We start from the raw sequence: 24,188 nt of genomic DNA on the forward strand, positions 1-24,188 counted from the left end.
GCATACTTTAGGTCCAACGTAACCAATTAAGCATGAGGAAACATCAGATGGAAAAATGGTAGCATCTTGAATTTTGAAAATTTTGTGGGGAATTTTGGAACCAAAAAGGTGTTCACAGGGTAGACAAATCCAGAACTGGCCTCAAGGTACTTTCTATTCTCAGAACATGAAAAAGCCTGCAGAAGAACCTCTCTCTTTTGATAAGATGTGGGGCAGGCTCTGTTACTGTTACTCCCTATAGGTTCATTGGCAAGTACTAGGCTAGCTCCACTTGGGGGTCATTTTAAGCTTAGTTAATTTCCCTTTTGGTGCTTGAATTAACCTTTCTCATTGGTGCTACACTGACCTTACCCATCCCAAGGTCGATCATTATATATTACCCCTAATGAGAATGAATGGGATTATGCCATAGACAATTTGAGGGGACCCATGCATAGGATAAAGCATTTAGGAGCTGCCCCTGTCCATTAGCAGTACAGGGGGAGTCTTGGGGCAAATGTCCTGTTTCCTATCCATACATCAAAATTGTGTTTGAATATTACAGGCATGAACTTTGTTTTATGTGAATAGGGAGTTTGCTCCAGAGCAGTGGTAACCTCTGTAAGACATATCTGCCCCTCCAAACTGTTCTGCTGAAACTGCAGAAGAGCTTTAGAGCCTTAGGCCAAGTATTTCTGCTGCCATATGGCTTGCTTATGTGCAGTAAATCTATCGGTATTGGGTCGGAGAATGCCTTTTATTCTAAACACAGGTCACCTGTTAACAGTTTATACAAGCCAGAGTAAAGTGACCGAACTTTGAGTTGGACCATGTAGAAAATATTTTCATACCTTGTAACCTTTTAGCAAAGCATCTCCCTGGGCATTCCAGTTGCTGCATTCCAGTTGCTGCATGTAATAGGACAGATACATGCCAAAGGGGGCATTACACTCAATGATTAGCCTAATGAAGGATTACAGATAGGCAGAATAACTGATTATAAACTGTGCAACATAGAAAGACATTACTACAACAATGGACACATTGGTCAAGAGTTACATCACTGTCCATGTAAGCTCCCAAATCCAGAACTGGGTCAATTCTTAAGGGCATAATGCCAATATGGTACTGCTCCTGGGGAGATAGCTTCCCAAATAATACAATAATGCATTTTTTTGGCAATTAGTTTCAGTACATCATTTTGGCACCAATTATTTTATTTAGGACAAACCTTCCTGTAAGATGGCCAAGTCATTTGGGGTTTCAAAAGCTGATCCTAGCTTGCAGTCATCTGCAAACTTAGACAGCCAAAGCCCTTTGGTATTAGCTTTTACTTCAGAGAAGTAGATGTCAAACAGGACAGGTCCCCACATAGAACCCTTGGGGGATCTACTGGTGACTGGTGTCTTTGAGGAGGTAATTTCCCCTATTTTCATTTACTACATCCTATCTGTGATCCAGCTGGCAATGAAAGTCAGAAATTATAGGGAGAACCAGTTTTTGGTTTGGAGGAACTTGTGGAACTCAATGCAAAAGAGGATAATTCTACTGAAGTCTGCTCTCTGGATGATTTGCAAAACCCATGAATCTGTTATGATAGTTTTCCAAAAGGGAAGACAGACAGAACATTTGCTGGAAAGACTGGAGAACAGAAGGCTGAGGTGGGTGAAGGGGTAGGGAGGAAGTCAAAGTAGAAGACTTGTATGAGAAAGGTCCTTTGCCTCCCTTAAAATAAGACTTATGCTCATTTTGCCACACCTGTTTGGGTTTTCACCTTTTTGTCGAGAAGAATTTTGTGATAAAAGGGTCCTGCTTTGGTGGGGTAATTTCTCTGAAACTGTGGAAGAGGGAAAAGGTGCTTGAACCCTTGCATAATTTTACTGCTCTACAACAGCTTTTTGGAGATCTCAGCAAAAGGAGGTCTAACCAGGTAGTACCTATCCAAGAGAACATCTAAAAGCTTAGCCTTAACAACCCAGGAAAAGCTCCTAAGAAGAGAAGCAGTGGCAGCTGCCCTAGGAGGAGCATCTGCAGTGGCATTAGCACATCTGATACGAGTGATGTGGAGCCCAAGAAGCAGAAGATACATTTTAAAAGGCAGATCTACAGTTATTGGCAAGTACACAAGGAAGTCAGACATAGACAACAGAGGTACCTACCAAATCATGTGGGTGTGACGATTAATAGCACAAAAGGTTACATGTCTACTGCTGTACTATCCTCATGATTTGGTAAATATTTGAGGATGGAAGTTGCTTAGATGGTCTGTCTGATTCTACAAGACTTTTTAGTTGCAGGAGATTGAGAGAAAAATGCTGTCCAAAGTTTCCAAGACAGAAGGTGCAGCAGAAGGTTTGGAAATCTCCATTTGTAATAGACTACAGTACCGCTTTGAGATTCTGAAGGCTGTTTATGTTCTCATTTAAAATGTTCCATTATCTTTTAACTTGTATTCCAAAAGTAAAGTTTTTCTTGGTATGCGACTGGGTGTACAGTACCTCCAGGTTGAGACTCAAAACCAGAAGGGGAGAACAACGGAGGAGTAGAAGTCAAGAGACTTAAAGGTTAATTCTGAGGAATAATCTTTCTTCCTTTTTGGAGGCACATTACATGTATAAGCAAAGAACTGTGGATCCTATAAAGAATCCCCGGAGAAATGTCCTGCCACTACTGCTCTGGATCCCCGAGTGCAAGAGCAACAGAAGGGGAAATGTGGCTTGGCCCCCCACACACACACACTTTTTTGGATTTCTATAGAAACCATACAAGAAGGAGATGACCTAGGATGAACTTCTATAAACAAGCCTCATTAACCAATCTCCAAGGAATACTATCTGGGCCCCTTTGAGGTTACTAGCATAGGCTCTCTCTTTATGGCTTTTTCAGTCATCTGACAGGTCAAATGGGACATGCAAGAAGGCTAAGCCATGTCAGTGTCCAAAGGGGTAGTAACAGCAGGAACAGGCCCAGAAGTTAGACAGTTTGTGGGCCTATAAATAGTATCGACAGAAATGTCAGACTTTGATCCAGAGAAAGCAGCAGGTAAACTTATCAACTTTGTGTTTCACAGATCTGTTTCTTACCTGAGAAAGGATGTCTGAGGAAGGAGCTTCAGACTGCATGCTAGTTTGCACCAAAGCCTGTAAACACTTGTTCTCTAAGCAAATTTTCAGCAACGACAAATAGTTTATAAGGGTGTTAAAGACAATGCCTAGCATATAGAACAGCCTTTAGTATTATGGTCAGTTCCTTAAAAAGGGAAATATAAAAACACACGGGTGCCGAAGTCACAGAGCGATTTATTAATCCAAACTAAAAACACAATAAAAGAGAAGTGATTTTGTCTAACGGGTAGCAGACTTCTTTAGATAAATGTAACCATCATTTGATACAATAAACAGATTTCTTGCAAATTATGTGAGGAGGACTTTTAAAAATTTAAAGGCACAGGATGTACTGCTAAGGTTTGTAAGGGTCCATACAAGTTTTTCAGATGACACAAGAACACCATTTTTTTCTTGATAAATGTGCAAAAGCAACCATTAAAGCAAAAAAGCTGCAACACCAAGAAAATGTCAGTCTGAGACAGGAATGTGGTACAAAAGAACTCGAGCAAGAGGGAGTGTATAAATATTTAGGAACTGATGAATTATCAACAATAAAACAAGAACAAATGCAAAGCAAACTTAGTGAGGAATATGTTAGAAAACTAAAATTAATACTGAAAACAGTGCTGACTTCTAAGAACAAAGTGCAAGCTATAATAAACCAATTTGCACTTCCTGTCCAAACTTACAGTTTTGGAGTGACTGACTGGCTGGCCCAAAAGGTGTTGGGACTGGTTGGGGGAAAACAAGAAGGATGCATCATGCTTATCAAATGATTTATAAAAAATCAGTGCATACCAAGACTATATATTCCCCATTTTGAACTAGGTATGGGCCTCCTCGAAATTGATTACACGTATAGGTATGCAATCGTAGAACTGCATACAAATCTGCGGACCACACAAGACCCAAACATAGTGAAAGTTTTAAAACATGAGAATAAGTCCAAGATGACTTCCCTGCTTAGTAGAGGTATATCGGTATCAAGTGGGAAAAGAAATCAAACCAGAAGTAGATAAAGATCAGGCAGCAACCAAATGTGCCAAAACACAAAAAAAAAGAATACAAGTTAAAGGATCAGATGAGAAGGCAAGAAATGTGAAAAATGCATAAATATAGCTGCAAGTACAGAAAACTCTTGGAACAACCTCATGTTGATCAGGATCAAATGCAGGAATGGTTAAGGAGAGGTGAATTTAAACCAAGAGACGATAGGGTAATACTGATGGCCCACTGGTTTACAAAGTCTATTGAACACGTGGGAGAAACAGACAAGTGTAGGTTTTGTACAACAGAATTAGAAACGGCCGCACATCTTGTTGCTGGTTTTGATGTACTAATGGCAGGACTGTACACTGAAAGGAATAATAATGTGACAAGACTAAGTGCATTGGAAATTGTGCAGACATTATAACACTGAAGTTGCTGAAAAATAGTGGAAACATGAAACACAAAGCATTATAGAAAATGATGATGTTTACATCACATGGGATCACTCATTATCAACAGTTCAGAAAATAGATGTAAGAAAACCAGGTATAGTAGTCCACGAAAAGACGAAAGTAGTACTGATCACTGAATTGCCACACCCAGTAATTATAGTGTCTTACGTACAGACAGAGACAAAGTCATAAAATACCAGGATTTGCAGGCAGAAACAGCAGCAATGTGGAAAAGGAAACACAAACAGTTTCAATAGTAGTGGGAGCAACTGGTCTTAAAAAAAAATAATTTACAATTGTACTTGAACATGTTACCGATACATGTGACTCCATATGAATTGCAGCGGAGTCAATACTGGGCACAATGTGGGTGCACTTCTGATTTCATGAACTTAATCATACTTTGACTGAGGAATGGGGTCCATTCCCGTCATGGGATTAGAAACCCAAATGACTTGGAGAAATTAAAAAAAGAGAGAAAGACACACACACAGGGTATGACATGAAGAATATCATTAAGACAAACATCCAATAACAAAGAAGGGTCTCCAAAGAGTGTATTTAGCTGTCCATAGTGAAGGGAACTGTATTCCTTGATATACCCGACAAACAGAGCTTCGGACAAAATCTTGCACCCTAGGCTGGCAGAAAGAAAGCTCTAAGGATTTTCACACTCATAAATCCCTAAAGTACCAACATGTAGTTTTTGAGACTAATTACTAGGTTAGCTTAGATGTATAGCACATAAGGAAGCAGCGCCTAAGCTTTGGGACACTGGCCAAACATGACGCAACTTTAGAAGGGTACTCATCTTCTGTTAGCATTACCACAACACTGATTTAATGCTGAACGTCTGCCATACTTTGAATGACAACTGTTAACAAAACCTGATGATCTCTCAGGTACAATGCAGCAGTCAGTTTTGTCCAACAGTAAAACGGCATGGTCTCATCACTTCTGGTTAACTATTTTTTATACTTTTGATTGGTTTCTTTAAAAAAAAATTTCTTTCAGAGGTATCAGTTTATGGAGAAAAAAAAAGATTTCCTGCACTGGACAACACCCATCCATCCACAACCCCTTTTCCCATTTTTGTACATGGAGTCGGGATGTCACTTCAACAGTGCTAATCATCTATAGCCAAGGTTCACACCTCTGGGTGGCTAGCCCTTCTGCAGTAATACTGGACTACACATGCAACTGAAATTAATAGGGTCACTGTCATTGTAGAATAGCACTTCCGATGGGTTCAGTGTTCTTCACATTCCAGAACAGCCCTGTCTATGGGCTCACTGCTCTTCAAATTCTATGGATTCAGTGCTCTTCACATTGTAGAACAGCACTGTCTATGGTTTCAGTTCTCTTCACATTCCAGAACAGACCTGTCTATGGGCTCAGTGCTCTTCAAATTCTAGAACAGCACTATATGGATTTAGTGCTCTTCACATTCTATGGGTTCAGTGCTTTTCACTTTCTAGAACAGCACTGTCTATGGTTTCAGTTCTCTTTACATTCTAGAACAGCACTGTCTGTGGGTTTGTGGGTGTGGAGCTCTTCACAAACACCTCATCATTTACTAGGACACACAACCAGCAATATAATATCCAAAAAAACATAAAACGTTTGACATGCACTTGTAAAATCATGTTCCTACAATCCTAGTGTGTGGATACTAACAGATCACTGCTTTCAAATATAGTCTGAATACATAACCTGTCCATTTAGGCACATAGTTATCAATAACAGCTATGGAAGGTTTTCACAAAACGCAGAGAGAAACGAGCATACTGTGAATTACTGCTCTTCAGGACCCAAGACTTTCTAAGCTCATAAAAGTCAGGTGGCATGGGTTTAAAGGAATAACATTAATGACATTTTTTTCCTGGAAAACACTTGACTATTTTGGGTGTGTCAACAGAAAAAATACACACAGCCACAGCAATAGTGTAAGTCTGTAAAGCTCTCTATGCATGAAGTTGATAGAATAAGGCTGGGATAGAACACTGGCACTTTATGATGGGTCCTTTAAGTATCCTAATACATTCCAAAATAATGCTAATTGGAGCAAAACTGTATGTTACAACCACGGAACATGCACAATGTTTTACTTTACTGCAGATGGTGCTACCTGCCATCATTTTATTCCAGTGTGCTACTGTAACCGTGAAATAGTGGCTTCGGGATGTTATGAGGTGAGTAACATTAGACACAGATTAAGGAGCTGCAGAAAGATGAAACATTACCATGAAAGAGCTATCAACTTCTGGACTCTGAAGGTGGGGTACGGAGCTTGTCCGGTGGCTTCTCCTTTCTCCTGAACTGATATTAGCATCTAAAGGAAGAAAGCAAACATTACATTTAGAGTTCAAATATAGAATGCTAACAAAATAACAGCACACTGCAAAAAGGAAGGTGCTTATTTGCTCGATCAAGATAGTCTGCTACCAAAAACCTACCTTAATGATCTGGCAATTCTTCCTGAATAAATTTCCTTCCCTTAAATTAATTGTAAGAAACATTTAGCTTTCGTACACAGCATTACAGTGCTTGTAAACCACATCATAGACAAGTCTCTTAATTATTCTAAAATGGTTATTAGATCATAAAATCATCTGTTTTTCATAATCTAGTTAATCTCAGGGCAATCTAATTTCTCGATCATTAATCAGTTCATAATGAAGTGGAAGTGGCCCTTTACTCTAATTTAGTATTTACTGACAAAGCATTTCTAGTGTAAATAAGAAAAGAAATAAGTAAATAAAAGTTATGTACTTACAATAATGAAAAATCCTTTCATTCCAGTCCATCTGATATGACATGCGGGTCCTTGAGCCACTGCGTGGATCTGATCTGGAGAGAAGAGTGCTCCAGCCTCAGCTTCTTTAAGAATTCTTCCTTCTCATAATCCCTCTGAACCCTTTAGGTACACTGGATCTAGTTTGATGCCTAGATAACATAAATTTGACTGCTACTCAATTTGCGCTGTTTTGGTTTCAGACATTAAAAGAGGCTGATCTTTCGGGTCTTACAAGATGGCAGAGAGAAGATGGATGGAGTGTCGTACTGGACTGACTGGAATGAAAGGCTCTATCATTATGGCAAGTACATAATATATGACCATAAAATAATATGGTGTCAAAATCATGGTCTGAAACTAAATGTCAAAAAATCTATTATTCTATATTTTGGGAAGTCATCTACTGCACGGAGCTACCACATTAACAATACTTCCCTAATAGTTGACCGAGTTGCTCCAAAATTTGGGAACTTATGCGGGCAATGACCTAACTTTTGGCCAACATCTATTGTCTATTGTTGCAAAAAGGTCCTTCTATAGTGCACAGCTTATAAAGAAAACGATCGCATCTAGATCTACGGACAGCATTGTCAACATATACTTGGTCCTCATTAGGCCAAACATTGAATATAATCCCCCCTTTGGCTTGCATCTGTCCAGACACATGTAACAACTGGAATGCCCACAGACACAGACATACCTTACTAAAAGGATACAAGGCCTAAACAACATGTCCTACATGGACTGACGCAAAGCCCTGTCACGACACTTGGTATCCTACAGACTGCTAAGAGGTGACCTGTGTCTGGCATACAAGGCATCCTCCAACCCATTACTGATGGATTTACTGCACATCAGCAAGTCAAATGACATCAGAAATTCTTAGTCTGAGGATCAAAACTTTTTCTGTAACATCATCAAAATATTTTGGAAGGACAGGTATATTTCACAGAGGAAACCACTGTTATGGAACAAACTCCCTTATCCACATAAAACAAAGTTCACTCCTGTCCAATTTCAAGTGCAATTTTGATCAACGGATTGGAAAAAGAAAACTTACCCCAGGACTGCCCTATAGATACAGACCCTAAATGGTTTAATGAGTCCCCTCAAACTAAGTTATGATCCCAGATTTTCTCAGGGGTGGTATATAACTGCCAACCATGGAATGGGTAAGGCAATCTATAACCAAATGGGAAAGGTTATTTTGAGCAGAAAAAAAAGGGAAACTGCTTAGGCTTAAAATGGCCTGCAAGGGCAGGTAACCTAGAGCTTACCTTCATATCCTATTAATTCTGCCTGTCCAATCCAATTTGTGGGTCATTGTCCCCAGCTCCACATATCTCATGGGGGTATTATGACTGAAGACTCTAGAATCATACCTCTCAGCGCAAGAAATTTGGACAAAGGTCTAAAAAACAGGGACAGACTAAGTATTGCACTTATAAACTTAGAAAGTTGACAGAATACAATGTTTTGTGTTAGTATGCATTTTTTGAAGGATATGAAATCTGAAACTCAAATGAATGTCATTATTTAGCGACTTCAGTCCTCACTGATTTACGAGGAAAACCACAAATTTTATGAGGAACAGACCAAAAATACAAGGCAAAAATTTGGACATTCTGCCAAAATCTGTACAGTTGAGAGGCATGTTTACAATGGAAATGCCAAAGAAGGTATAACTGGAAATACAATACAGTTTGTACTGCTTGATAAAGTTATATGTGGAGGACCAAGTAGCAACTGCTCTAGTGGAGTGGGCTCTGGATCTGCATGATAAAGATTTGTTGTGCGATTTAAAGACAAAGGAAATGCAACTGGAAAAGCATCTGTAAAGAGCATTTTCTGATACATTCTTGCCCAATTTTTCTGTACAAAGGAGATTAATACTTTTCTGCAAGGAAGCAGTTCCATGGAGGTAAAAGCATAAATGTGGACATCTAGGCTGTGCAACAAATATTGTCCTTTGTTCTCATAGCTGTGAAAAAGGCCTGTAGATGAATGGGTTGAGAAATGCTATGTTCTGAAACAACTTTAGGAATGAAGGAGAGATTTGTCCTTAAGGTCACCCTGTCTTTGTGAAAGATACAGTAAAGGGAATTTGAAGACAGGAAGGAAATTCTTATAGCAAGAAACATTTTCCTTGAGAAAAAAAACTTGAGCTCTGCTCTTGATGCAGGTTTGAGGGGAGGTTTTCTGAGGGCCTTCAAAATGAAAGGCAAATCCCACAGAGGAACTGGTTCTTTTACTAGCTGACTTAAGAGGAAGTACCATTAAGGAAGGCTTTGCACAGAATGTTTATAGTCAAAGTTTAGTTCTGAAAGCCAATGCGGAAAGATAGCATTTCTGTTAGCTGAAGCTTAATGGTAGAAAAATTAGAACCCGAGTGGAAAAAGAAAATGCAAATGGTTCTGAAAGCCAATATGGAAATAGGAAATTGCTGCTAGCTGAACCTTACTGGTAGAAAAACTAGAACATATGGAACACATGCAGTAGATGCTAAAAAGGGGTCAGGCTTTTGACTGTCAGCCCACATGTCAAACCTCTTACACTTACTACTTTAAATCTTCTGAGTGTAAGGTATCCGAGAGGCTGTTAGGATACGGACTACTTTCTGGCCATCAATGGAATTGGAGAAACTATGCAGGCAGTCTCAAATTAGGAACGATCTGGGTGAGGCTCTCTGGATGGGTAAATTATGAGATCCAGAACTGGATCTTGGAACCAAGGGGATTCTCTCAGGTGAGACTTCAGTAGAGAAAAACAGATCTATAGTTACTGTTGCTGATGGTAAGGTATGCTGAAAGGGCTTGCTTTGTGCAAGAGGTGACACTCACCACCACTGGAGGTGGTTCTTGCACAACTGAGTAAGGATTATGGTTTTGGAAAGGGGGCAGTGAAATTGGAACCATAAAGCTTAAATAAGCCACTGTGGAATTTGCCTGCGACAGTGAGTGAACTGTACCATTAGAATGGAAGATGCCATAAAGCGTGAGACCCTAAGTACTAGACATGCTGGACATCAGTTGTTCAGTAGCAGGGCTTCTACTGTTGAGTGTCGAGTTTGAATCCTTTCCTGATCAACAGAAATACCCAGGTAGCTGTAGAGCTGTATATGGCAGTCTCTGGCGTTCTTGGGCAACTTCACTGAGGGGGTGGCTAGGAGACAGTCATCCAAGTATGGGAATATCTAATATCCCTTGAGTCGAAGATGGGCCTCTATGACTGCCATAAATTTGGGGGCTTACCCTTTCTGAAGGTTAGTCAAATTGGTGTTGACCTGTGAAACCAGAATGAATGAGGGCCTTTTTGGTTCCTGTTAAATGGTCACTGTGGGTCTTTGAACATAACTCCAAGGGCAGATACGGTCTTGTCATATTGCTTACTCTTCTGCATTTTCTCTTCAAAAGAGGATCCAAACAAGGTTGAACCATCAAAGACGGCATTGTTAAAAGATACTTCAAAGTTGTCATCAAAGCACACATTCTCAGCCAAGCATTAAGGCCAGTTACTACACCTGTGTTAGGCTGCCCTGGCTACTCCATCAGCCATGTTGTGCATCAGAAGCTCTGACAGGTTTGTAATAGTTCACATTGGGTAGCATGTAGTTGCTTCTGAGAGTCTGCTGTCACTAGGTTCTTCAGAGTAGATAACGCCTGTTGTGCCAGACCTTTCTGGAATCTATTCATATGAATGGCATAGTTCAGGACAAATGGGCTTGAATCATATGCCTGCTTCCCAAATCTATCCATCATCCCTGACTAACTATTAGGCAGATGGATTGACAGAAGAGTCCTCAGACAACTCGTTTAGTGGCCAGCAACACAATGATGGGAGTGGGGGTTTAACCAAAAGGACTTCTCCCTTGAAGGATGTACAATTTTATCCAGTTTCCTGAGAATTGCTTCACATGTCATGATCCTTCCATGATATCTTGACCACCAGCTCAATGAGCTTGTTGGCTAAGGGAACCACCAAAGACATAGATGGTGTTGCTCCATATGCCACAAATAGTACCTCCTTGTCCAGAGACAGTGTGTGTCTGTTGGCCAAGATCTCCGATGGCTCAATGATTCCAGTATGTCATCCTCTGTGGGGAGGACTGCCAAGAGCTCTCTCTATCCTTAAAGCCAGTATCTAAAATCAGCAGCACCAAGGGGGGAGGGTTGCGTGTTTCCTATTACACACCCTCTTTTTTCAGGAGTTTGGATGACGAAACTCCTGAACCCTCAGAGGGTTGCCTCTGCTCCTAGGCAGGTAATTTGAGGTTAACTGAACGACTTTGACCCATGGATGCCAAAGCAGAACATGCACAGAATGAAAGAGGATCATGGAGAGGAGCCTGTGCACATACTCTCTTAGGATATGAAATGATCCTCCTGAACATTTGGAAAGTTGAGCCAACCTTACATCAGATCCAATGAACTTGCACCCACAGAAGGGCCCCCACCCCATTTCTCCCTTGGACAAGACAGAAGTGACTTGTGTGTCCCCCTCCTCCAAAGCCGTGAAGAAAACAGACCCTGATGAGGGGATTACAGCCAAGGAGTTGAAGGCGTAAGTCTTTGACATTATCAAACATCTCAGCACCAACCTGACCCCAGGATGGATCTGAGCAGACTGGAGTTGAGTAAGTCAGATCCAAGGAACTCAAAGCTGATGAGGCATGGTACACTGGTCTCTGAGACACAGGATCCAAAAAGAACATTGGTTCAAAGAAACTGGAGCCAAAGTTCAGACTGGCGAGACAGCCTGGAAAGAAGGATCTGGAATAACCCCCATTTCAATTTGAGTCTTGAGAAACATCTACATAAGGCACAAAAGGAATCTCCAAACAATGAAACAAATTACACTCTTACATTCCTCCAAACACTTTTGGAAAAAAGTAAACACAGCAAAACACACCACCCAATGGATAAACGAACCACTGTGGAAAATAGAAAGACCTGTCCAAGCAATAAACACAAACACAGTGGAGCGAAGCACGATATTGTCACTCATATAAAAACAACTTCTGCGAACTAAAAACGAACAAAGCCGCTTTTAATCAGGTTAGCACTTTCACCACTAATCAAGTGGTTTCTTCAGACCATACAAATGGTATATGAGTGACAATATCGTGCTTTGCTCCACTGTATTTGTGGTTATTGCTTGGACTTTTGGAAAAAGATTAACCTACTTACAGGAAGACAAGCTCCTCATGATACTCTTGCCTACAAACACCATTCAATGTGGTACAGCAAAACTTTCTCCAGAAAATTTCCTTAAAGAATTTAGCAATTTCCCATAAATAAACTCCACACCTCTCCCAGATCACTCATAACCCACTGCACCACCATTCATCTCCCTCTTCCACTTTAAATGCATACATCACAAAGAAGTATTCAGCTTGAAAATATTTCCACTGAAACCCCTTCTGGATCTGGCAACATAACCCCCTTGTTCCTATATCACTGCAGAGAGCAACTATGTCTTCCTCTCACCCAAATCTATAAACTATGTTTCACATACACCATGCCACAGATTTGGAAAACTGTTCTAATTAAGCCTCTCCCAAAGCAAACCAACCCAAAAGATATCTCTCACTTCCATCCAATATCTATCCTCCCAATTCTAGGCAAACTTCTTGAAATGATAGTCACACCCAACTTTCCCTCTATATCCAGCATTACTACCTGTTCTCCACTAAACATGGATTCTAGCCTAGATGAAGTACTATGATGCACTTTGGTCCCTAACTGATTACATCCTGCTAAATTCAGACAGTGGCCTCCTTACAAGTGTCCTATTTATAGACCTGACAAAGGTATTTGACCTCACTGACCATTATCTTCTCCAAAACAAATTAACTGAAATTGGTATCAGTCCAGATGCTGCTCCCTGGTTTGAAAACTTCCTCAATGACAGACATTGCAGAGTTAAAAGAGGATTTTCCCAGTAAGAATCTGTACCTATGACCAAAAATGTACCAAGAGGATCCATTCTTGCCTCCACCCCTCCATAATCCAGAAGCTCCCTTGTGACCTCCCCCAACTCCCTCTTATCCTCTATGCTGATGACATGGTCATTTAATGATCAGTCTCACATACACCAGCAGTCAATACCAACACCAGTCACCATCAATGGCACATAAACCATAAACTACTTCTTAATCCCACTATGACCAAAACTATGCTACTTAGAAATCCACAGAAAATTCGCCAAGCGCCTAATGCTTTAAAACTATCTTTGACCTGCACACAGAGACAACCTCCACCCTCAAATACCTGGCTTGATCAGTCACTAAACTCCCACTTCCATATAAACAAAGTGATAGCCAAACCAAACTCCCTCCTCTTCTGGGGAAAAAAATATTTCATCTTTCTATCCAAACCAGCCAGACCAGCCACTGGCAAAGGAGTTCTCCTTTCTCAACTTGAATATGGGCTCAGTTTTTGGTTCTGCTTACAAGAAAAACAGTACCGTAATCCAGCATACCTCTAACAGCATCGGTTGATTCATTACAAACTCACCTCTTTGTATCTCTGTATCACCGTAGAAACAATGAAACAAAGATCTAACCTACTTTTACGCATCTAACTGTACGAACTACTCAAACTTCACACATTTACTTCCTTTACAGTTAGGCTTCAAGAAAAAAACTCCTCAAACAACCTCGCACACAAACTGAGACACTACTGACAAGGCACACCAACTCTCATTACACTAGAACTAAACTCCACAGCACTGCACATGCTCTGTCACACCAACTCTCGTTATACTAGAATCAAACTCCACAGCACTGCACATGCTCTGTCACACCAACTCTCGTTATACTAGAGCCAAACTCCACAGCACTGCACATGCTCTGTCACACCAGCTCTCATTAAACTAGAGCCAAACTCCACAGCACTGCACATGCTCTGTCACACCAGCTCTCATTAAACTAGAGCCAAACTCCACAGCACTGCACATGCTCTGTCACATCAGCTCTCATTAAACTAGAGCCAAACTACGCATGCTCTGTCACACCAGCTCTCATTAATTTATTTTTTATTTATTTATTTTATTTTACATTTGTTGACTGGGATAGTCCGACTGGATATATGTCCATTTTCAGCGGAGGCCCGGGGAGAAAAGCTCCACAGAGAAGACAATACAAGTAAGTTACAACACACATAGAGGAAAAGGAGAGACATACAGGTTTACATATTATTATGCATTACTTAATTAGATACATTTGGCATCTATAACATTAAACAAAGCTCAGAAGACAATGATGTTTCAATTTTCAGTACAGTGACTGGTTCTTTATAGAACTCAGAAGGACCATGAAGAAACTGTCTATTGTGAAACCAACAAAAATAGGATAGTGGTCAGCATAATTTAGAATTTGGTTAAATCAAACAACCCTGGATTTCCAGGTAGGATATTGTTATCTATCTAAGGCAACTAATCTGGATTTTCACATGGGCATAGCCATTGTATGTTAAAATAGTGTTTAAGATTCTTTTTGAATAGACCAAGGGAAGTAATAAGTCTTAGGTTATTAGGGAGGGAATTCCAAAGCTTTCCTATAGAATTGGCGAAGACAGCCTCACCTCCCAAATTGTTAGATTTGGTGGTATGGACCAGAAGTCTGTTTGAGGAGCGTAGACAGCTAAGATTGGAGTAAGGGATCAGTAGTTTATTAAGTGATGGGGTTTTGTCAGGTTGTTTAATGATTTTAAATGCTTCAGTGAGTTGGTTCATTTTGAGAAGATTAGGTAGTTCTAACCAGTCAAGTTTCCTTAAGTTAAGGCAGTGATGTGTTCTATAAGGTGCTCCTGTTACAAATCTGGCAATGTGATTATAAGAAACAGATAGTTTATTAATATCACATTTATTGAGGTGGGAAAGTACAGGAGAGGCATATAATAGGGTGGAGAGGAGGTGCGCTTGAGCAATGGCTAGTTTGGCAGAGGGATTAGAAAGGTCTTTATTCTATACAAGGATCCAAGTTTCTTGTTTACAGTCTTTATGGTTTGACTGATATGCAAATCAAATTTAAGTTTGTTGTCAATTATAACGCCTAATAGTTTTGTATTGGTATCAGGCACAATGATGGTACCATTATTGGATTGAATGGTGAAGGTACTATTATTCGATTGTAAAGTGAGATGCATGGGAGGAGGGGCTGAGGTAGGAAAAAATAGTAGTAACTTAGTTTTTTTTGGGTTTAGGATGAGTTTCCGCTCCGAGAGCCATTTTTCTACTATAGTAAAGCAAAGTTGGGTGGCTATTTGTAAATCGGGGAGAGAGACATCTGAGCAAATAAGGGTGGAGTCATCTGCGTATTGGATGCAGGTGGCTTTGGGGATAACTGAGTGAAGTTCATTTATGAATACTGAAAAAAGAAAAAAAGAAGGGGACCAAGTATAGAGCCTTGGGGAACTCCTATAGTATTTGGCAGCAGTTGAGAGAGCTTATTTTGCCATTGGACTGCTTGTTGCCTTCCAGAGAGATAAGCGTGGAACCAGCTAAGGGCTGGATTATTGAGGTGTAAGGTTTTCAGAGTGTGGAGAAGTAACTGGTGATTGACCATATCAAAGGCTTTTGACAAGTCCAGGAAGAGAGCAGAAGATATTTTTTTGTTGTTACGGTTTTGATTAACTGTGTCAGTAAAGGAAAGGAGGGTGGTGGTCGTACTATGGTGGGGTCTGAAACCATGTTGAGACTTGGTCAATAGGTTGTTTAGGGTAAGATAGTGAAGAAGTTGTTTATGAACACATCTTTCCATGATTTTGGCTATTGGAGACAATATTGCTATTGGTCTGTAGTTCGATGGTTCAGTAGAAGAGCCACCCTTGTGGAGTGGTATGACATAGGATATTTTCCAGATAGAGGGGATTGTGGCCTCAGTGATGGTTCGATTAATCAGAATAGAGATGGGATAGGCTATTACATCTGCTGCTATTTGCAGGTATTCTGCTGGGAGTCGATCTGCAGAGAGGATAGTTGGTTTAAGTTTTTTCAGTAAGGTTCTAATGTAGGATGTGGATATGGGTTGAAAATTAAAGAAGGGGAATGATTCTTCTAAAACATTTTTAAGGGGAGAGGAAGGGGGAGGTAGTTGATTGGCTAGTGACTGTATAGTCTCAGTAAAGAAGGAGTTAAAAGTATTGGCTACTTCTTCTGGGTTTTTACCAATAAGTGTCTCAGGGGTAGGGGTTGACGATTTCCCTGTATGGAGAAGATTATTTAAACCTGCCCAGAACTTCTTAGGGTTATTCTGGTGTTTATCTTGGAGGTGACAGAAGTAGTTCTTTTTGTCCAGGGTAATGGCTTTTTTCGTATCATTCCTAAGCTGCTGGAATTTAATGCGATCTAGAGGTACCTTAGTAGCGCGCCATATATCCCAGGCCTTGTCTCTAAGTTTAATTTTGGATTTGGTTTCTCTGGTTAACCAGGGTGCTATCCGGACTTTAGTTCTGACTACTCTGTTAGGTGCATGAAAGTCCAGAATATTAAGGAATGTGTCAGTAAAGAGTGCCACGCTCTCTTCGAGCGGAAGTGTTTTTAGCTTAGACCAGTTACAGGATTTGAGTTCTGTTAAAAATTGTGTTGGAGCAAATTTCTTTTTATTTCTAACAAGTCTGTGTATGGGGAGGTCTGTGCTAGTAATTTTGTGTTTTAATATGAATATGACTAGGTGGTCACTGAGATCATTAGGGAGGGTCCCAGTGGTATAATTGTGGGTGAGGTTATTAGTAAGTATCCAGTCAAGTATACTCTCATTTTGGTGAGGATTTCCTATTCTTGTGGTAGAGGCTATACTTTGGGAGAAACCATGTAGGTTTATGGGCATAGGATTTGTCTGTGAGGAACATTGGGTCCAGTCAATGTTGACATCTCCTAGTACAATGGTTTCTTGAGGGTAGTTAGTGGCTAGCCAGCTTAGTGTATGCTCCATGGCTTCTAAGTTGTTCCCGGGCGGAATGTAAATTACAAAAAGATTGATACTTTTTTGGTTATTTAAACATAATTTTAGAGCAACTGACTCTGCATTAGTGACCTTAGGTGGTTGGATAGGATTCATTATGATATTAAGTGTACTTCTGTACAAGACAGCTATACCACCACCCCTTTTTTTTCGCGATCTACCCTAAATATATTATACCCAGGTGGGAGAATCTCATTATCTTTGGTGGCTGGTTTGAGCCATGTTTCTGTTAGGCACATGATATCAGGGAGGTGGGTGGCTAGCATGGCATGTAAATTATGAACCTTATTATTTATGCTTCTTAGATTAAGATGGAAGATGAGAAGGGAACTATTTGACCTTTGGGATAAGATTGGAATGACAGAATCGAGGTTAGGGGATGGACTTGGATTTGGGTGTATATCACCCTTCCTTAGTAATACTCCACAGCACTGCACATGCTCTGTCACACCAGCTCTCATTATACTAGAGCCAAACTGCACATGCTCTGTCACACCAGCTCTCATTATACTAGAGCCAAACTCCACAGCACTGCACATGCTCTGTCACACCAGCTCTCATTATACTAGAGCCAAACTCCACAGCACTGCACATGCTCTGTCACACCAGCTCTCATTAAACTAGAGCCAAACTCCACAGCACTGCACATGCTCTGTCACACCAGCTCTCATTATACTAGAGCCAAACTCCACAGCACTGCACATGCTTCCTCCTTTCAGGCAACGCTCTTTGCCAAGCTCTCCCCACTGACATAATGGAAATCAACATTTATTGGAAATTAAGAATGCAACTTAAAAACACTTCTTCATCCAAGCCAAATGCTGCTGCTTCAACACAGGATCAGCTAACCTACCTCCTTTCAGAGTCTCTTTTCTTTCAAGATTCACTGAAGACCCACTTTTGAAATTATTTCATATTATATATATATATATATATATATATATATATATATATATATATAAACATACACACACACACACACACACACTGAGCTGCTCTTCTTCACTAGAATGTATATACACAGCTCTTTCTATGTAGTAAGTCTGAACTACTCTGTTATTGCTTAAATTTCCCTATTTTCTGTTTGTGAAACGTTTTGCACTTCACATGGGCTGAGTTTTTTGTTTTTAATGGTTAAATTCAAGTCAATAAAGCCAAATTCCACTACCTGTAGACATACATGTTGTGGCTTTTTATCCTTTGGGTTGGATGCTAGTTGGGATACTCTACAGGCACCTTAATGTTTGCAGGCATCTCCTTAATTTAAAGACCCTGAGTTTCTGAAGTATAGTCAAGCTGCCACTTATACTATGTTTATGAGGCCAATAAAAAGGCCGAAAAACATGCATGTCCACAACTAGTGAGGCTTAGTTTTATTGGCCTGAATGTAATGCAACCATAAAGTCCTAAAAAGTACAACAGTCAAGGACACTCATAAGCCATGTAGCTGAAAACAAATGATAACCTTAAGGGGTCACATGCATATATCCCATGGGCCTCTATTACAGGAGTTTTAAGGTATCACTCAGTTTAGCCTGGCTGGACTTTTCTTGCAGTTTTTACTTAAAGGATTACCTGTGACCATTTTATCCTTTGGTTTGGTGCGTGTGTGGGTGGGGGTGTATATATAAATAGTGTGTGCGTGTATGTATGTATATATATATATATATATATACACACACACACACACAATATATATATATATATATATATATATATATATATATATATATATATATATACATATATACATATATATATAAAAATGGATTCACTTCATAACACTGAAATACCAAAACACCGAAAATGAGAAAACGTCATAATGTGGAAGCTCAAAATACTTAAAGTCAAAATCCTGAAAACCCAAAATCCTGAATGTCAAAATACTGAAAACAGTTAAGATACATATACTGACTGTAAACAACAAAAACCTAACTACATTCCTTCAATATAAGCAGGGGGGCAAGCCCCGCGCATGCACCCCCCCATGTGGGGGGGATGTGCCCCCCAGACCTCCTGCTGCTTAAATAAATCAACTCCAAGATTGCACTTAGTGAAGTGCAATCTTGGAATTGATATATTTAAAGTAGCAACGGGTGTGTGTGTGTGTGCGCGCATGGGGGGGGGGCCCAGATCCCCACATGGGGGGGTGCATGGGGGCTTGCCCCTCTGCTTATACTTAGTGGAAAGTAATATGATTTATCATGTTTAAACTCGGTATATGTATGCTGCGCGTTTTCAGTATTTTGAGTTTTCAAGATTTTGAACTTTCAGGATTTTGGTTTCAGTGTTCTGAGTTTCAGTATTGTGATATTTCAGTGTTTTGAAGTGAATCCATATAAATATATATATCTATGGGACTACTTCTAATGATCAACTCTCACATAACCGGCTTTCATATAACAGAGATGAAAACAACGAAACATAAGAAATCCGAACGGCAACTGTTTACTAGGGTAAGTAAACACTTAGAACACACGCCCTGCTCTCCACTGCAGTGCGATCTCTAAGTTACATACATACAAATATTTCAAGCACGGGCATTAATGCCCTTCTAGCTTGCCATTATACCAAAACACTTTTTCCCATAACAAGTGTCCAGGCTATTCTTAAAAATATCTACACTAGTACTTGCTTTAATGTAATTAGGTAGTCTATTCCAAGCATCAGCTACTCAGAGAACCAGTTATTACACTTCTCATTCCTCTAGAATCTTCTACATAGGTTGTCTGATGATTCTCTAGTACTCTTTGATAACCCCAAACATTCCCAGAGGTAGTCGTCTCTAAATGCTCTACATACCTGAACAAGATATCCGCTTAGACATCTGTAAGAGACACCGTATAAGTTCAGATATTTTAGTCTTTCATAACAGGTTAAATTTTGACATCCATGGATGCCCTCGGTATATTTCCGCTGTACTCTTTCCTGTTTACTCATACTTATTTTCTTATAGGGTTTCCATATTGTTATTCCATACTCAAGTTTGAGTTTAATGTAACTAATAAACAAGGACTTCATCATTTTTGATTTCCTAGACTTTATACATCTTTTTATACAAACTATAGTTCTATAACTATCATTGACCAATTGGTTGATATGATTAGAAAAACTCGTAGCTGAATCTACCCATATACCCAGGTCCTTAAATGAGTTTACAGTTTCAATCAGTGTGTGTTGTATTAAATATTCACCTTTCAATTTATGTCTCCCAAATCTCATATGCTTAGTTTCTAATGTATTTATCAGCATATTACTCTCCTGTGCCCAAATGGTTAATTTAGTCAAGTTATTTTGCAGATATGCCTTATCTGTAAAACATGTGATCAGTTTACCCAATTTCAGGTTGTCTGCATATAGACTGTATTACACAACACACTCAGATGAAAAAGTTAGGTCTGACAGATACAATCTAAACAAGTAAGGCCTAGTACAGAGCCCTGTGAGACACCTTGACTGTAACCAAGGATTTCACCTGTCCAGTTGGTGTGTGATACTTGCCATGTCGTATTTGTAAGCCATGCAGCTATCCATCTTATCAAGAGTACATCAATACCTAGTTGTACTAATTTATTGATCAGTGTTTTGCATATGACCCTGTCAAATGCTGCAGTTAAATCTATATAAATTACATCACAGCACAATTTTTCATTCATAGCTTTTATATCGTTATAGATCATGTTACTGGTGGTAATAGATCTGTTTTCAACATATGCATGCTGATATATGGTTTCAAGTCCCAACCTATTCATTTTTGACAATAACTTAGCCAATATTACCTTATCCATTATTTTTCCACAACATGAAAGTAGACTTAAGGGTCTATATGACTCTGGGTTTGTCCTACTCCCCTTCCCTTAAAGACATGTTTAATAAGTGCATGTCTTCAATCTTGAGGAATCTCCCCACATTTATATGAATTTGGTATATTTAATTGGGGGGGGGGTGTGAGTGGTGCACACACAGGTGGGTTTTACTTACCTCGGCATTAGTTTCATTAACAGTTGGCCATGTATTTACTTACCCTAGTGAAACTCACCATTTGTGCAGGCTTGTTAATGCTAGACACATTTGTACAGGATTAACTTCATGACAGGCTTTTAATTAATTCATTAAAGATAGCTTTGTTCTGCACATACTTGTAAGTGTAAAAAGCACATGGTTCAGCTGGTTTAAGTCCACATGGTTTACTTCTGATGGCTCCAATTATAAGGATACATTTGTTTTCGAACGGGACACTTCCGTGGAGTGCACTCTTACACATTTAAACTAAGTGTTTTCCTACTTAGATGCCACAATTTAACAGATCCCCATGGCATAAGTGCTTATTTTTAACATTTTCACTGTACTTCCACCTTAGCAGTTATAGTTTTGGTTTTCATCCTATTTAGGTTTTCACATGTAGATTTATATACGTGTTCATTCATTTTATCATTTGTTACCGACACACACACCTGATGGAAGTATTTATTCGATACAAAAGTGATCTTTGTTAAAAATGGTTTAGTTTATTTTTATTAATATTTATTCTGCTAGATCTCTATTGGTAGATTTTTTTGTTAGCTTCTTAATTAATATAGCCTGGATTATCTGGTTAGCCTATATAAAGTGTTAATAAACTGGTGTTGCACTGTAATTTGTCTCTAGCTTTTTAGTTTCAGTTTTAGGTAGCATAGTCTCTGACTACACTATGGTGGTTAAGGGGGACTTGGTTAAAGGAATGATTGTAATACTTTTATTGCTCTTAACATAACCACTCTCTGTAACCAGCCCCTTGCTCCAAATAACCTGATTACACATAAATAAGGAATAACTGCGGTGGTGGTACTGCGGTAGCGTTGTTGCCTTACAGTAAGACGTTGTCCTGTGAGATTCTCAGCTAGAGCGCCTTCTGTGTGGAGACGTGCGTGAATGGGCGTACCTTCGTTGAAGGTTGTGCGTCAGGGCTGGCAACTCGGCACGTAAAAATCTACTGCCAATCATTAGCAGACCAGAGGTCTGCTGTGGCGACCCCTAACCGGGAAAAAAGCCGAAAGAGACAACAACAACATATAAATAAGGAATGTTTTTTGATGGTTTTCATTATACTCAACTAGGATCGCTTGTTTATATGTTTCAGTAAAGGATATTCTATTTTTAACTCAACCGTGGACTGCCTAGTATTTTCTATTTTATTACTAAAAAAATTGCCAAAAGCCGATCTTTGGAAAAAAGCCGGTTTATTTTAAACGTTACAATAAAACACGTTTTTCTTCTCACCTAAATGTGGGACTTCAGTATTTTCTATTTTATTATTTTGTAGCACATATTTTACTGTTCAATTTTTATTAATGAACTAGGTGTTAAACATAATTCAAGAAGTGAACATCACACCCTCCACACTGTGAAGTATCTTCTTGGTTTGTTAATGATCCTGTTATTCCTAAACCTATGGTGAGCTATTACACACAGTTGCACTGCATACATCATAAGGATCACTGCTGCAGGATTCATAAAACAGTAGTGGAAGAGAATAAAGCAGTGTGACACTAACAGGCTCCACAAGTTTGCTTGTGAAACAGCATTCCCTGCCCCTGCAGGAATGCAGAAGCAAATTCTCTTCTCAAAGAATGGACATCTAGTATCTAGTGCTCTAAGAAAGTGCAAATGGGTGACCAAGTACATGGCAATGTGCATATACAATCCAAAAGAAGGCTGCAGGGGTAGCTGCCAACGTGGTCAAGTGTGGCCTGCTCTCCGCAAGCAGCACAAGTACATCACTGTATGCAATTAATACAAAGTTAAAGTGCACTTAGCAGCAGCTTACTTAAAAGACATTTGCTTTAACCTCAAAACTGGATTTAATGAAACCATTGTGTTTAAACCAGGAGAAGAATCAGCATTCAAACGCAAGATCCATTCATACTCCATCAGTTCTAACTAGTTATTATGGTCACCTCCTCTTATATTCTTTTCCAAAGTTTGCATCACTCTGAACCTATATGTATGCTCTCGACCACTATCTAAAACATGGTTAGCAAGGGGATTAGTCAATACTTTCCTTCTAATATCTGAATGATGGTCAGTAATGCAGTCCCTTAACCTCCTAGTTGACTTACCTACATACGAGGGACAAGAAGAACAAGTCACTAGATATACTATGAAAGTTGTGTTGCATGTATCAGAGGACTTGAACAAACATTTCTTTTTAGTTACTGGGTGAATAAAGTCACTCGCCTGACTTATAAACTTACAGCTAGAACAATTTAGACACGGAACAGTTCCTTTCTTATTAAAAGGTACATGGGGACTAGCTAACTTCATATCCTTGCAACAGAGAAGTTTTAAATTCCTACAATTCCTAAAAGCAAATTTGGGTCTATTACTGATATACTTATCTACCTCAGGCATTCCTTGTAGTATAACCCAGTTCTTGGCAATGATACCCATTACAGCATGTTTTGCTTACTACTGGCTATGCTGTTCCCATCTATTAAATTCAAGAAGTAAGGTTTAGCACTATTGTCTCTTTTACCTAAAACTTCTCGTTTTATGTTCTCCAAAAGATGCTCATTATAACCCCTTATTTTAAAATCAGACATCTCATTCATTTGACAAAGGCATATTATTCCTAATAACTCTCAAAAGTTGACTTTTTACAATTTCCCTAAACATACGCCCCAGGTGCATACTCAGTGTCTTACGTTTAGACATGGTGTTTGTTGTACTCCAACAGCAAGCCACCATTTAAGTTCACATCAGGCAAACCATTCCTCTTAATCATGCCCACAAGGTAGCTCTTATTTCTTAAGCACTGAAGTCTCCCAGTAGAAAGCACAGTTATACAAGTGTGCATCATAAAAGTAGATGTTCAATAATATCAATACTGCAGTAGCTTTTAGCTACATGGGTTACATCCT

The 24,188-nt window shown here is 39.5% G+C and overlaps 1 protein-coding gene across 1 annotated transcript in view; it reads right to left on the reverse strand.

Moving 5' to 3' along the window:
- ARHGEF18 (Rho/Rac guanine nucleotide exchange factor 18) overlaps window positions 1-24,188 on the reverse strand; it is a 2,448,098-nt gene that overhangs the window by 247,881 nt on the left and 2,176,029 nt on the right. The window contains exon 27 of the mRNA XM_044090748.1: window positions 6,772-6,860. Within this exon, the coding sequence (XP_043946683.1) occupies window positions 6,772-6,860 (89 nt within the window). The remainder of the gene's footprint in view (window positions 1-6,771; window positions 6,861-24,188) is intronic.

The sequence above is a fragment of the Protopterus annectens genome, chromosome 13.part0 (assembly GCF_019279795.1).
Source record: "Protopterus annectens isolate FY-2018-M chromosome 13.part0, PAN1.0, whole genome shotgun sequence".
Classification (NCBI taxonomy): domain Eukaryota; kingdom Metazoa; phylum Chordata; order Ceratodontiformes; family Protopteridae; genus Protopterus; species Protopterus annectens.